Source organism: Orycteropus afer, unplaced genomic scaffold (assembly GCF_000298275.1).
Source record: "Orycteropus afer afer isolate SDZICR_OR568_19922 unplaced genomic scaffold, OryAfe1.0 scaffold00257, whole genome shotgun sequence".
Lineage (NCBI taxonomy): Eukaryota > Metazoa > Chordata > Mammalia > Tubulidentata > Orycteropodidae > Orycteropus > Orycteropus afer.
The window spans coordinates 657924-674562 of NW_006921844.1; the positions used below are offsets into that span (position 1 = coordinate 657924).

The following is a 16639-nucleotide window of genomic DNA, read 5'->3' on the forward strand; positions in this document are numbered from 1 at the left end:
TTCCTCCAGAATAAACCACCACGCGTCTGTCATTTTGTCACCCTATGGTGGCCTGTGTGTTGCTGTGATGCGGAAGCTATGCTACTTGTATTTCAAATATCAGCAGGATCATTCATGGTGGAGAGGTTTCAGTGGAGCTTCCAGACTAAGACAGACTAGGAAGAAGGACTTGGCAATCTACTTCTAAAAAAACTGGCCAGTGGAAACCTTATGAATAACAGTCTAACACTGTCTGTTATATACTGCTGGATAAGCCCCTCTAAAGATGTAGATGGAATAAAATTTTCAGGACTTCCATTTGCTGATGTGGCATGACTCAGAAGGAGAAGAAACAGGTATAAACATCCATTAATAATTGGAACATGGAACGCATGAAGTATGAATCTAGGAATATTCAAAGTGATCAAAAGTGAAATGGAATGCACAGAGATTGATACCCTAGGCATTAGTGAGCTGGACTGGTATTGACCACTTTGAATCAGACCATCACACAGCCTTCTATACTACGAATGACAAAATTGGAAAGGAATGGCATTGCACACATCGTCAAACAGAACATTGCAAGAAGTACTACACTGTCAGTAATAAGATAATATCCATACAATTACAAGGAAGACCACTTAATACCACTATTATTCAAATTTATGCACCAACCACTAATGCCAAAAAATGAAAAAATTGAAGATTTCTACCATCTTCCACAGTCTGAAATTGATCAAACATGCAATCAAGATGTACTGATAATTACTGATGATTCAGATGTGAAAGATGGAAGCAAAGAAGAAGGAGCGGTTGTTGTTGTTATGTGCCGTTGAGTTGGCCCCAACTCATAGTGACCCCTCCTTGGGTTTCCGAGGCTGTATCACTATGGAAGTAGATTGCCCAACCTTCCTTCCAAGGTGTGGCTGGTGGGTTTGAACCGCCAGCCTTCTGGTTAGCAGTCAAGTGCCTTAGGCACTATGCTACCAGAGCGGTAGTCGGAAAATATGGCTTGGTGATCACATGATAGAATTTTGCAAGATCAGTGACTTATTTATTGTAAATATCTTTTTCAAGAACATAAATGAGGACATACATGTGGATCTTGCCAGATGGAATACACAGAAATCAAAGTGACCACATCTGTGGAAAGAGATGATGGAGAAGCTCAATATCATCAGTCAGAACTTACTGCAGAACAGACCATTAATTGCTCATATGCAAGTTCAAGCTGCAGCTGAAGACAATTAAAACAAGTACAAACACCAAAGTACAACCTTGAGTATATCCCACCTGAATTTAGAGACTATCTCAAGAACAGATTTGACACACTGAATACTATATGACTGAAGACCAGACATGTTTTGGGATGACATCAAGGGTATCATACATGAAAAAAGATAAATGGCATTAAAAAGACAGGAAGAAGACTAAAATAAAGCTGGTAAGGTTTGTAGGGACTCTTTTTAAATACATAGCCAATAGCAATTTATAGTTGGTAATTCTCAAACCTTAGGAGTATCTTTTAGGTTATTGCTAATATCTTTAAACATAGATTTTGAAGATATGTCCTTTCTAAATGCAAAATGTTTTTATTTGCCAAAGTTCATTTCCATTGTTGATATTATGAATTGGAACCAACTTGATGCCTTTGAATTATAGTGTGGATGTCAAAAGAGACTCTGCAACTTGGTACTGAATGTTGAGGAGCTAAAGTGAATGGAAAAAATGATGAAGTAAAAGAGCTAAAGACAAGATTTCAAAGGGCAGCTCAATAAGACAAAGAAGCATTATAATGAAATGTGCAAAGACCTGGACTTAGGAAACAAAAAGGTAAGAACATGCTCAGCATTTCTGAAGCTGAAAAAACTGAAGAAAAAATTCAAGCCTTGAATTGCAATATTGAAGGATTCAAGGGCAAAATACTGAATGAAGCAGGACATCAAAAGAAGATGGAAGGAATATGAAGAGTCACCATACCAAACACAACTGGTTTCAACCATTTCCGGAGGTGGCATATGATCAAGAACTGATGGTACTGAAGGAAGAATTCCAAGCTGCACTGAAGGCATTGGTGAAAAACAAGGCTCCAGGAATTGACAGAATACCAACTGAGATGTTCTGATAAACAGATACAACAGCAGAAGCCCTCATTCTTTTATGCCAAGAAATCTGGAAGATAGCTATCTGTCCAACTGACTGGAAGAGATCTATAGGTGCCCATTCCAAAGAAAGGTGATCCAAAAGAATGCAGAAATATCAAACAGTATCATTAATATCACATACAAGTAAAATTTTGCTAAAGATAATTTTAAAAGTGGTTGCAGCAGTACATTGTCAGGGAACTGCCAGAAATTTAAGGTGGATTCAGAAGAGGATATGGAATGACAGGTATCACTACTGATGTCCATGGATCTTGGCTGAAAGCAGAGAATACCAGAAAGATTATCTGTTTAAAGATTATCTATCTGTTTATCTGTCTTTCACTGACTATACAAAGGCATTCAACTATGTGGATCATAAAAAATTATGGATAATATTTCAAAGAATGGGAATTCCAGAACACTTAATTGTGGTCATGTAGAAGCTGTACATAAATCAAGAGGCAGTTGTTCAAATAGAATATGGAGTTACTGTGTGGTTTAAACTCAGAAAAGGGTGTGTCAGCATTGTATTTCACAATACTTTAAATTAATCTGTATGCTTATCAAAAAACCTGAGAAGCTGGACTAATTGAAGAAGAACGTGGCATCAGAATTGGTGGAAGATTCAAGGACAATCTGGGATATACAGATGACACAACCTTGCTTGCTGAAAGTCAAGTGGACTTGAAACACTTAATGAAGAAGATGAAAGACTGCAGCCTTCAGCATGGATTATACAACATAAAACAAAAACCTTCACAAGTCGACCAGTAAGTAACATTATGATAAATGGAGAAAATACTGACATTGTCAAGGATTTAATTTTACTTGGATCCACAATCAATGCCCATGGAAGCAGCAGTCAAGAAATCAAATGATGTAAATTTGTGCCCAAATCACAATTAAAAAAAAAAAAAATCAAATGATGCATTGCACTGAGCAAATCTGGTGCAAAAAGACCTCTTTAGGATGTTCAAAGACAACGATGTCACTTTGAGGATTAAGGTGAGCCTGACTGAAGCCACGGTGTTTTTAATTGCCCCATATGCATGAGAAAGCTGGACAGTGGATAAGGAAAAATGAAGAATAATTGATGCCTTTGAATTATAGTGTGAATGAAGAATATTGATTACACCATAGACTGCCAGAAAAATGAACAAATCTGTCTTAGAAGAAGTACAGCCAGAATGTTCCTTAGAAGAGAGGATGGGAATAATTCGTCTCACATACTTTGGACAAGTTACCAGGAGGGACCAGTCCCTGGAGAAGGGACTACAGAATATAATAATGGGCCACAGAATAGCAATGATCATGAGGATGCCGCAGGACTGGGTAGTGTTTCATTCTGTTGAATGTAGGATTGCTATGAATTGGAACCAACTGGATTCTACCTAACAACAAAAACAATAAAAAACTTGAAACATAGTGTTTTGGTTACCTAGTGCCACTCTGACAAGAATATGTCACAAATGGGATGGCACGAACAAACGGGTTTCTTCTTACAATTTAAGAGGTTAGAAGTCCAAGTTCAAAGTGCCAGGCTCTAGGGGCTGTGGGAAAGCCCCTCGACCTTGGGCTTCAGCTCTGCCTCCAGCTCCCAGCCCACTGAAGCTACAGGCTTTTCTTCACTCAGGCAGCTACTGGCTACTGAGACTAACAAGCCCAAGATGAAATAAAATGGCACAGTCCTGATGTTACCAAACCACATGGCAGGCCATTAATTCAAGTCCATTTTAAGTCCTGAGGTCGGCAGAGCATGGTAGGCTGCTGAACAATGACACAGCTACATGCAAGGTCCAAGCATGCCATAAGCTAGAGACTATCCCCAAGGTTTCTCCTTATATACAGGAAGCAGACCACATCCCAAAGGCAGCTACTCAGCTGCTTGTGGCAGATCCTATCATGGAGTTGATCGCCAGTCTCCTCATGGGGAGTAACTACCACCAGCTCCCCAGCCACTCAACCCGGCCCAGCCAAGCTGACATACAAATTGAACTACCACACATGTTGTTGTTGTTGTTATGTGCCATTGAGTTGGACCCAACTCCTAGCGACCTCTTGGGTTTCCAAGGCGGTATCACTATGGAAGTAAAATGTCCAACCTTCCTTCCGAGGAGTGGCTGGTGGGTTTGAACCCCCAGCTTTCTGGTTAGCAGTTAGTGCCTTAGGCACTATGCTACCAGAGCTCCCACCACACACAGTGAAACTAAATAATCATGCCAGGCTATAGGTTTCTATAAAGGAATTCTTTTTTTTTTTTTTTAATTTTATTTTGATTTGGGTGAAGATTTACAGAGTAAATTCACTTTTCATATAGCAGTTCACATATACTTTGTCTCATGTCATTGACCAAAATTTACAATGCAACAGCTCCCCTCCCACTTCCTCCCCATAGTTACCTCTTCCCAGTGTCCATCCCTCCATACTCTTCTGCGTCCTGAGCTGTCTCCCTGTGCATAAGCAGCCCTTCCTTCTCCCATGATTGTTCTCTCCAGGGCACGTGTCTACTTGAGGTAAATGTTTAACTCACATGCCTGTACTTTGTTTGGCTGGAAACCACAGGTATGGGTTCAATTCCAGACCTGAAGGGCAGCTAGGGGCCATAGTCTCAGTGGTTCCACCAGGCTCTATTGGACCAGCAAACCTGGTCCCTACCTTCTTTTTTTTTTGCCTCCAAATGATTTTGAGTTTCGTTCCACATTGTTCTCCCTCTCTATGCAGGATCTCCTACATCCTTTCCAAGTGGATGACAGTGGTAGCCAGGCACCATCTAGTTCTTCTGGTCTCATAGTTGTATACGTTGCAGATCAGATGGTGTACCAGTCGCTAGGACTGATTGTTTCCATTAATTTTGGTTTTCTTCTTTCTTCTTGACGAGGAGAGACCCATTGTTGCATCTAGATGGCAGCTTGCTAGCTTTTAAGATCTCAGTCGCTACTCGCCAAAGTAGGAGGTGGAACAATGTTTTGTATAGTATATTAAGCCAATTGAGCTTGATGTCCCCTGCGTCTATGGTCCCAAGCCCTCAGGTTCAACTACTCGGTCGCTCTGGGTAGCTGGCTGTGATCAAGCAATGACCATAACCTTGCCCCTTGTCAGCTCTACTATACACCTGGGAATTCTGATCATTCACATAAACTTATAGGACCACTGTCTGCCAACCCTATATGTGATCTTGGAGACACTCCCCATTTAGACATACCTAATTGTTTAGCCTGTCCACCTATCTATCCGTCCATATACCCATGTTTGCTTTCACTGACAACTTAGTACTGTATATGCAAAAGGTTTCATATTTGTTGTCTGTACTGGCCATGTACCTCTCTGTGTCTTTCTCATCCTCAATGCTGCCATATTGGTCACTCACATTTGGTACATTGCCCTTCTCTTCACCCAAATCAATATTTATCTCTATCTATCTAACAGCGTTCCCTCCCCTCCCCTCCCACCCCTGGTAACCAACAAAGAAAATTTCCTCCAATAGATAAACCTTTCCTTAACTTTTACAATAATGGACTAATACAATATTTGTCTCTATAAAGGAATTCTTGGAATATTAGACTAAAGAGGACCTTCAGGGACACACAAGCTTTGGAAGTCAGAGATACTTCAAAAGCAATTTTTTATGTATATGTGCATTTTTTTGTGTGTGAGAGGGTTTCCATAGCTTTTATCAAATTCTCAGAGAGATTTGTGCCTTCAAAAGTGAGAACCACTGATCTAACTGTACTTTCCAGTCATGGCACAATTCTCTTTATAGTTCTCCTTAGTTGTGGTATAAAAATATTAGAAAGACCATATATTTTCCTAACTCAAGACACTTATGCTAGCTTAACCCTAGTAATAGCAATAATTTGGTAACTGTGGAAACAAAGAATCCCAAGTCCCAGGAGCCAAAAAGAAATGGTCCATTGTTTCTGATGTTCAAGGCATCCTTAATCCTATTTCAGAAGGACAAAGAATATAGCAAGAGAGAGACAGAAATGCAAAAGAGCAGAATTTTGCAGCTATGTAAAACACTGTTATGTGTGAATTCTGATCTCTGCTGGTAGGCTACATGAGTGAATATTGTTTTAAATAAACTTAAAAAAGAACTGCTTAATTTTGCCTGATACAAAATGTCTGCATATTCTGTAAAATTATTTCTTCCCCCATGTCACAGGACTCCTTCCAAAAATCCTTCAACCTAAAGAGTGAATCCAATAATAAAATACATAAGAACAAGTTTAAAAAACAAAAACCCCAAAACTTTCTGTGTACCTAAGCATTCAAGTACCACCTACCTTTTTAAAAAATCTGGATACCCAAAGTGATTTTGGTAGAGGCACTAAAGATTTTCAGGCAAAATCAAAGAGAAAGTGACAACAGATACCTGATCTGAACAAGGACACAAAGTATCATTTCAACCAATCTTGAGCCTGCATCTTGGTTGCTAAAAGGTACATTAAATAACCTACACTTTACACTTTGTATGTCAGTGTTGTTATTGTTGTTGTTATGTGCCGTGGAGTCAGACCCGACTCACAGTGACCCCTCCTTGGGTTTCCCAGGCAGTATCACTACGGAAACAGGTTGCCCAACCTTCCTTCCGAGGAGTGGCTGGTGGGTTTGAACTGCCAGCCTTCTGGTTAGCAGTCAAGTACCTTAGCCACTATGCTACCAGAGCTCCCCTGTATGTCAGTAGCTACAGGTAAATAACTGTTATTGTTCTTTTTAACCCAATAAAGCCCATGATCAGACAAACATGCATCAAATAACTTTTAATACTAACTCAGTCTAAAACAAGTATTTTTGTACTATCACCTTCTCTATACTCAGACTGTTTATACCAGACTCTCAATCCTTTGGAAATAACACCTATTTTGAATTATTATATAGGGTACCTCTCATGCCATCTGTTGGGCCTATCTATCAGTGCCCATACTTTCAAAAGGAAAATCAGAACTTCAAAAATAAGAATCTTTAAGTCCAGGGTTTTAATCAGTGTTTCCTTCTGCCTCTGAGTCTTCACCTAGAATTCCAGAGGCTTAAAATAAGCAGTTGCAGTTAATGTAGGACATGCACTACTTGGTCTTTGCTTCATTAACCTGCCCTAGTTTGGTGGAAACTTTGCCTGACTTCTTTCCATGAAACTATTTTCTCAGCTATCCCAGTGGGGAAGGTTAACAATAATCTGGCTCAAGTTTTGCAAAATATTCATCTGTTGTCCCTATGCCACTTATATCAGGGGGATGTATGGGCAGAGGCTGTGACTTTGAGTCCCTAAGTTTGTTTTTGAAGAGAAGTTACCCTTTGAAAACACTGCAAGTCCATTTCTGTCTTAAAAAGAAAAGGTCAGATATACATACCTGTTTCATCCTTGCAGCAGCTCTATTTGAAAACAGAACAGATCTATCTTTTTGGAAGCAGGATGGGCACATCTGAAGGGCTCGACTATAAGAACTTTCAGCTTCTATATAATCTAAGGATTACAGGAAAAAGAAAGGGGTCATTACAATTTTATTCTTGATAATCTATAGGATCTAAGAATGTATAGCTTTCCAATTATAGGACAAAGGTTTCAAATAAGAAGACAGTGACAGTATATTACATCTTGACATTGAAAATTATTTTTCCCTTTCTCCTCTCTTTAAAGAAATAGTCTCTGCTTGTGACAATCTAATGAGGCTTGTTTGGGAAACTGAATTTAGAACACATTGTAAGTGAAGAACCCTCAATGCTCAAGATTCCTATATACTGTCTTTTATGTTCAGTTTTCATTTGGCTTATTAATTCAGTAAAAAGTTTTAAAAGAGTGTTAGGGAACTGTATAGAAGAAAGAGATTAAAGTAAGAGATTCACTGTGGGATTAAGAGAAAAACTGACACAAATGTTTTCATTATAGACACTGTGGTGCTGTCTCATAGTCAATCTGAATAAACACTAAACAGTATCCATTAAATGTTTAGATCATTTCATAGAGCTACAATATAAAAATCAATATTTGATAAAAGACTCTAAAAGAAAAAAAGGTAATAAATTTATGTATTCTTTGCATGCACAGAATTATGGTTGGAGTACTAAGAGAGAATTGCCTATTCACTCCTCAGGTTTAGAATACTAAAATATAGAGAGATATGCTTTCAAAATTAGAATAATTAGTTCTACTAGAAAAGAAAAAAAGAGGAAATGATGACTGCTACACCAGGATATGAGCAAAAAAATTTTAAACATAAAAATAACTAGGGGAAAATGTTAATATTCCTTCTAGGTTTCTAAAGCATACACACTTTGAGATATGATAGAAAGCTGTTTTAAGATCAAATAGTTTCTCTAAATTATTGGAGTGAAACCAACTTATTCCTAAGCAAGCGTAGGAAATACAGAAGGGCATGAAGAACATCTGTCTACTGAAGGCATCCAAAGAGAAAGGCACATGAGAAAGCAAGCTAAGTACAAGCAAAATACCTCCCTTGGCCATGGTGGAAGGGTTAGGCCTGTTTTTATAGCACTGGAGCAAGTGAGGAATAAGGATCCTGTTTTAGAGCAATGCCACAAATAGCCTTTTAACATTCAAGGTAAGAGTTTCCTAAAGCAATTATTGCTAAGTATCTTCCCACACAGGTTTTCTCCCCTCTTCCGTTTCTAGACTAATAGTAGATTACAGGAAAACCCATGCCTTTGCCAAGAGACACATGGTAACTGATTACTGTTAGCTGAAAATATTGTGGACCTAGTAATACACAAAACCCCAAAGTGCTGGGTAACAACACAGAATTAGTAGCAGTTTAGATCTGCTGCTTGTTTCCCAACGTTCTTTGGTACTTCTTCACAGAATCTAAAAAAATAATGAGAAGGTCAAGGTGATCAGACATCAATGGTGAAACAATGAACTCACCTCCTTTCTTAAATTGTTCATTTCCCTCTTCCTTTAGTCGAGTGCTCTCTTCTCTTCTTTTCTGAAAGAGATTACAAAATTCATAATTTCTCATAAGTGAACAACAATAAAAAGGTAAGTTTTCTTTGTAAGTAAGACTTAAGCAGAGGCAGAAGCTTGACTTTTGAGAATGTCAGTTTCACCTATATCTTATACAGATATACAGAAAAACACATGACCATATGGCTTACCATCAATTGTGTTCTTGATGTTTAATACCCAAATCCTAGGTTTTCCTGGCATGTCCTTTCCTTTCTATGTTTCTTTTGCATGGAATGGTAATGCAAGTCTGTTCTAGTTACCAAGTGCCACTCTCACAAGAATATACCGCAAATGGGATGGCTTGAACAAACAGGAGTTTATTCTCTCATAGTTCAGGAGATCAGAAGTTCGAGTTCAAAGTGCCAGGCTCTGGGGGCTGTGGGAAAGCCCCTCGACCTTGGGCTTCAGCTTTGCCTCTTGCTCCCGGTCCACTGAAACTAGAGGTATCTCTTCACTCAGGCAGCTACTGGCTGCTGAGGCTAACAAGCCCAAGGTTGACAAATAAAATGGCACAGTCCTGATGTTACCAAAGCACATGGCAGGCTATTCATTCAAGTACTTTGAAAGTCCCAAGGTCGACTGCTAAACAACAACAGGGCTACATGCAGGGTTCAAGCGTGCCATAAGCTAGAGACCATTCCCAAAGCTGTTTCTTATATATGGAAAGCAGACTACATCCCTAAAGCAGCTCCTCAGCTGCTCACAGTAAATTCCACCATGGAGTTGATTACCAGTTTCATCATGGGAAATACTACATCCAGCTACCCAGCCACTTAACCAGGCCTAGTCAAGTTGACACACAAACTTAACCACCACAAGGTCTCACTTAATTTCTACTCAGTATGAAGCCAAATGACATTCTCACTGGTGTGAGTATCCTTATAAATTAAAATTCTGGCTCTACTAACTTGTTAGTTATAGGACTTTGGACAAGATCCATAATCTTTATAAACTTTAGTTTCTACATCTATAAAATAAGTTTTAACAGTATCTCCGTATTGTTGGGTACCGTCAAGTTGATTTTGACTCATAGTGACCTCATGTGACAGAGCACAACTGTCCCAGAGTTCTTCTAGGCTGTAATCTTTACTGAAGTTGAAGACAATTAAAACAAGTCCACGAAGGCCAAAATATGACCTTGATTACATCCCTCCTGAATTTAGAGACCATCTAAAACAGATCTGATGCACTGAAAACCAGTGACCAAAAACCAGAGAAATAGTGGGATGACTCAAGAACATCATCCATGAAGAAAGCAAGAGGTCACTAAAAAGACAGGAAAGGAAGAAAAGCCCAAAGTGGATGTCAGAAGAGACTGTGAAATTTGCCTTTGAATGGAGAGTAGCTAAAGCAAATGGAAGAAATGACAAGATAAAAGAGCTGAACAGAAGATTTCAAAGTGCAACTCGAAAAGACAAAGTCAATTATTATAGTGAAACGTGCAAAGACCTGGAGTTAGAAAACCAAAAGGGAAGATCATGCTTGGCATTTCTCAAGCTCAAAGAACTGAAGAAAAAAATTTAAGCCTCAGTTGCAATACTGAAAGTATGGGTAATACATTGAGTGATATGGGAAACATCAAAAGAAGATGGAAGGAATACACAGTGTCACTGTACTAAAAATAGCTGGTCGATGTTCATCCATTTCAAAAGGTGGCATATGATCAAGAACTAATGGTACTGAAGGAAGAAGTTGAAGTTGTACTGAAGGAATTGGTAAAAAAACAAGGCTCCAGGAATTGATGGAATACCCACTGAAATGTTTCAACAAACAGATGCTACGCTGGAGGTACTCCCTCAGCTATGCCAAGAGATTTGGAAGACCTGGCCAACTGACTGGAAGAGATCCATATCTGTACCCTTTCCAAAGAAAAGTGATCCCATGGATTGTGGAAATTATCGAAAAATATCATTAATAGCACATACAAGTAAAATCTTACTGAAGATAATTCAAAAAACGGATGCAGCAGTATACTGACAAAGAACTTTCACAAATGCAAGCTGGATTCAGAAGAGGATATGGAACAAGGGCTATCACTGCTGAAGTCAGATGGATCTTGGCTGAAAGCAAAGAATAACAGAAAGATGTTTACTTGTGTTTTATTGACTATGCAAAAGCATTTGATTGCATGGATCCTAAGAAATTATGGATAACACTGAGAAGAATGGGAATTCCAGAACCACTTAATTGTACTCAGGAGGAACCAGACCAGGAGGCTGTCATTTGAACAGAACAAGGGTATGTTGCAGGGTTTAAAATCAAGAAGGGAGTGCTTCAGGGTTGTATCCTTTCACCATACTATTCAATCTGTATTCTGAGCAAATAATCCAAGAAGTTGAACTATATGAAGAGGAACACGGATTGGAAGAAGGCTCATTAACAACCTGCAATATACAGACAACACAAACTTGCTTCCTGAAAGGGTAACTTGAAACACTAATGAAGACTGAAGACTACAGTCTGCAGTATGGATTAAACCTCAATATAAAGAAAACAAAAATGCATCACAATAAATGGAGAAAAGATTGAAGTTGTCAAAGACTTCATATTACCTGGTTCTACAATCAACACCAATGGAAGCAGCAGTCAAGACATCAGATGACATATTGCATTGGGTAAATCTCCTGCAAAAGATGTCTTTCAAGTGCTGAAGAACAAAGATGTCTCCTTGAAGACTAGGGCATGCCTAACTCAAGCCATGGTATTTTCAGTCACTTCATATGCATGTGAGAGCTGGACAATGAATAAGGAAGACTGAAGGAGAGTTGATGTTTTTGAGTTGTGGTGTTGGTGAAGAATACTGAAAGTACCATGGACTGCTAAAAGAACTAACAAATCTGTCCTGGAAGAAGTACAGCTGGAATACTCCTTGGAAGTGAGAATGGCCAGATTTCGTCTCACCTTCTTTGGTCATGTTGTCAGAAGGAACCATTCCCTGGAGAAGGATATCATGCTTGGTAAGTGGCAGGTCAACCAAAAAGGGGAAGGCCCTCAATGAGATGGATGGACACAGTGGCTGCAACGATGGGCTCAGGTACATCAAGGATCGTGAGGCTTGCACAGGACCAGGCAGTGTTTTGTTCTGTTGTACATAGGGTCGTTATGAGTCAGAGAAGCCTCGATGGCACCTAACAACAACAACAACAATCTTTATAGAAGCAGATTGCCAGGTCTTTCTTTTGCAGAACTGTCAACCTTTTAGTCAGCAGCCAAGTGCCACCAAGTCTCTTTCTTAGGATTGTTTTATGGATTATTTTGATAATGTATATAAAATACAATGTCTGCTAAATAAGGACTTGATAAACAATAACAATTATTTTTCTGTAAAATAAGTAATTTAATACGGATTTACCTACAACTGTGGTTTGACATGAAGAAGACATACACCATGTTTTGAGAGTTCATTATGGGAGACTAGCCTAGACTGTAGGGTCAGGGTACTGTGCTGTTATCATGTCAGCACAGGAAACTTTGATGAAAGCTAGATAAAGAAATCTCTCTTTTCTTAGCTGCTTCTAACAACCCAGAGAATCACACAAATGGCTAACTTAAAGGCAGAGTGAGCATTACCTGCAGAGCAAAGCCGACACATGCTGAGTCCCAGTGTGCTTTCAGCCATGAGCACACTATCAACATGGTTGGCACAAGCAGAACTGGCAGAAGTGCCTGCCTGCCACCTTTTGAAAGTACCTTTTTTTTAAAACAGAAAACTCCCCCAAATCTTTTCCTTCATTCTTGAAGATTCTGACTAAATAAAGACTTCAGAGGAGGAAATACAGTTAGCAGAGTATTTTCAGCACAAGAGGAACCTGGAGCCAAAACAATTCGTACTTAAGATTAGGAACCAAAGTAAAAATATTATGTCTCTGAAGAATATCTGTAAATATACTACTGATGAAACCAGAGTGTTTTCCAAGTGTCTTATTATTCTACTGCAGATAAAATAGAGCACTTGACAAACCCCAGTAAAAAAGCCAAATGGAAGTTACAAGTTGAATCTAATTTTTTATAATGTCTACTATATGCCAGACATGTAGAAAATGCAGTAATTCATTTAATACATAATATAACTGAGGAAGGACTATTATAAAGGAATATAGAAAAAATAAAATGGGGGAGGCTACACATATAACAGTGTGGCTATATGTAGTTAGCACTACCTAGGTGGAAAGAGCCCTGATGGTTAAAGCAGTTGGCTGAAAATCAAAGCCACTCCTTGGGAGAAAGATGTGGCAGTCTGCTTCCATAAACATTTATAACCTTGGAAACCCTATGGGGGCAGTTCTACTCTGTCTTATAGAGTTGCTATGAATTGAAATTGGCTTGAAGACAATGAAACTGCTTTCTGTTTTGGTTACCCAGGAGGACAGGAGCCCTGGTGGTGCATGGTTAAGCACTACTAATCAAAAAATTGGCAGTCTGAACCCACCGGCAGCTCCATGTGAGATGTGGCAGTCAGCATCTGTAAAGATTCCCAAACTCACTGCCATCCAGTTAACTCTGATTCATAGAGACCCTATAAGACAGAGTAGAATTGTCCAGAGGTTTTTCAAGACTATAAATCTGTATGGAGGCAGACATCTTATCTTTCTCCTGTGGAGTGGCTTGTGGGTTCAATCTGTTAATCTTCTTGTTAGTAGCCAAATGCTTTAACCACTATGCCACCAGTGCATCTCTGGGATACTCTATGGGGTACTTTCTATTCTGTCTATTCTGAAACTGACTAGATGGCAATAGGTTTGGTATTTGGTTCACCTAGGAGGAAGGTGCTTGGATTGTAATGTTGCCTACTGCACAGCTCAGGATTTCGTGTGCATGCAAGAGTCTGTCCAACTAAAACAAAACAACAACAACAAAACTGAAGAGGAAGGGACTTATTTGAAACATACTGGGGGTTCACACAATCAACAGAGACTTAAATAACAGCCTTAGAAAACAGCGAGCTCAAGGGAGCTCTATTAAGTCATGAAACAGAAAGCTAAATCTCTTTTAGAATCTGGCCAGGACAGGGCTGCAATGGTAGCAAATAATTTGTAATCATTCTTTGTTCTTTGCCTCACTTGATCCAGATGCAATCTTAGTTGAATGTATGCAATGAGCCAAGCTAGGTCCCATATCTTGGCTGACAGGGAAGAAAATGAGGGACATGGGGTACTGCTACTTAACAAAATTATGACACCAGTCACACCTCAGAAGGAAGATTGGGCAATTTACTTCTGTAGTGATACTGCCTTGGAAACCCAAGGAGGGGTCGCTATGAGTTGGATCCGCCTTGAGGGCAGGGAGTTTTTTTTTTTTTTGGCAGGATACTGTGGAGAATTTCCCCAAATAGGAAAGGGAGGAATTAGATGCTGGATAAGGAAAAAAAAAACACCATAACAAATCTAGTTAACAGTTATTTAAATAGCAGGGCAGTTGAAGTAACTAGTGCCTAATGTCCATTCTTCAAGAACATTCCATTTCCTCTGTTTTAACTGTACTATCAAGCTACTTTCTGATACATAATCTCTCCAGAGCCAACTCATCAGGAATGTTCTATGAACAAAGATAAATCACACAGACTGCCAGATCAGGCTCTTTTGAATTACATTTTTTTGTTTTCTTCAGAGTCTAATCACTCTTTGGTAAATTTATAACATCAGTTTTCCCAATGGGCAAAGATCCTGCAAGAATTACTGAGCAGCCAGTCAGATAAAAGCTCAGAGTCTTCATAATGAGGGAACTAAAAGTTGAACTAGCAAAGAGAAAGCCTCCGAAATACATTTCTGAAGCCAATTATTCTCAAAAAGACATTTGAATTTTTTTGGCTGATAAATCACAATCCAGTGACCCATTAACCAGTAAACACTGGAAAAGAGCTGCTGCTTCCCTCTCCAGACTGTATAAATTGAGGATTAATGCAATTATCAGTATCATACTGAACATCTCCTTGGAAACAGCTTAAAATAGCACTTTGAGGAGAGAGCTGCACTATCTCTTAGTTGTGCCAAGAGACTGACTTGATCCCAGTACAAAGATGGGGGGGGGGTTTATCTTGCTGCCTGAATATACTCTTTCTGCAAGACATGACACACCCAAAGTATGTTCCCGGAATCCAATGACCAATTTTAGAGATGGGACGCAGATCCTAGTTCAGGATGCTAAATGCCAGAAGTGTTCACGCATAAATAAGCTGGTAGTGCTGATATTCTGCAGCCCTATCAGGGGCAAATCCTTCCAGGCTCTGTTCTATGAACAGAAATTTCTAATGTGGTTAGGGGCCTTCTGACACACCTCCACAATGCCTTTTAACACATTTCAGAGAAGCCTCATGGGGAGACATCTGTTCTTGAATTGTATTTTCATAGGAATGGGAATCAAAGAAATTTTACAGGACTTGTTACTCAGTACTCAAAGAAAGTTGCTTCCTCCCCATCACTGAAAACTCAGGAGGAAACACTAACATTATTCTGCATCATAAAGCATCAAAGGAACTTGCCAAGGAAAACCCCAAATAGATAAGACTCTTGATGAGTGGAGTTTATTTCAACTGCTTATTACCACAGCTGCAAATTTCTCAGTTTGATATTCACAATTCAGTACAATGGACATCAGTACAGCACTTTATTACTTATTAACTGCTATCATAACATCAGCTCTTTTGTTTGTCAAGACAATTCTGAGATGTTGGCATGCAAGTATTTAAATACCCATTTCACAGGTGAGAAATCAAGATTGAGAAGTCTGTTGTTTTTTACACTACATCAAACTTCTTTTCAACCTACTCAATCTTATTTTCAATTATCAGCCAACACCAATCCTCTGTGCTTTGTTGTTGTTAGGTGCTGTCGAGTTGGTTTTGACCACAGAGAGACACTACGTAAAACAGAACTAAATACTGCTCAGTCCTGCACCATCCTTCTGATGCTTAAGCCCATTGTTGCAGGTACTGTGTCAGTCCGTCTCCTTCAGGGTCTTCCTCTTTTTTGCTGACCTTCTATTTTACCAAGCATGACTTCCTTCTCCAGTGACTGGTTTCTTCTGATAACATGACCAAAGTATGAGAGATGAAGTCTTGACATCCTTGCTTCTAAGGAGCATTCCAACTATATGTCTTCCAAGAGAGATTTGTTCATTATTCTGGCAGCCCATGGTATATTTGAATTCTTCATCAACTCCACAATTCAAATGCATCAATTCTTCTCCAGTCTTCCTTATTCATTGTCCAGCTTTTGTGTGCATATGAGACTACTGAAAATACCATGGTCTAGGTTAGGAGAACCTTGGTCTTCAAAGTGGTATCTTTGTTCTTTAATATATTAAAGGTCTTTTGCAGCATATTTGCCCAGTGAAATATGTTGTTTGATTTCTTGACTGCTGCTTCCATGGACGTTGATTGCAGATCTAAGTAAAACAAAATCCCTGAGAACTTCAATCTTTTCTCCATTCATCATGATATTTATTGGTCCAGTTGTGAGGATTTTTGTGCATATGAGACTACTGAAAATACCATGGTCTAGGTTAGGAGAACCTTGGTCTTCAAAGTGGTATCTTTGTTCTTTAATATATTAAAGGTCTT

General features: G+C 39.1%; 1 protein-coding gene across 1 annotated transcript in view; it reads right to left on the minus strand.

Annotated features, from left to right (window-relative positions):
• The window catches only part of TTC1 (tetratricopeptide repeat domain 1), a 54669-nt gene that overhangs the window by 23865 nt on the left and 14165 nt on the right, over positions 1 to 16639 (minus strand). Inside the window, exons 2-3 of the mRNA XM_007949917.2 lie at positions 9001 to 9061; positions 7472 to 7584 (exon numbers count right to left, since the gene is read on the minus strand). Of these exons, the coding sequence (XP_007948108.1) occupies positions 7472 to 7584; positions 9001 to 9061 (174 nt within the window). The remainder of the gene's footprint in view (positions 1 to 7471; positions 7585 to 9000; positions 9062 to 16639) is intronic.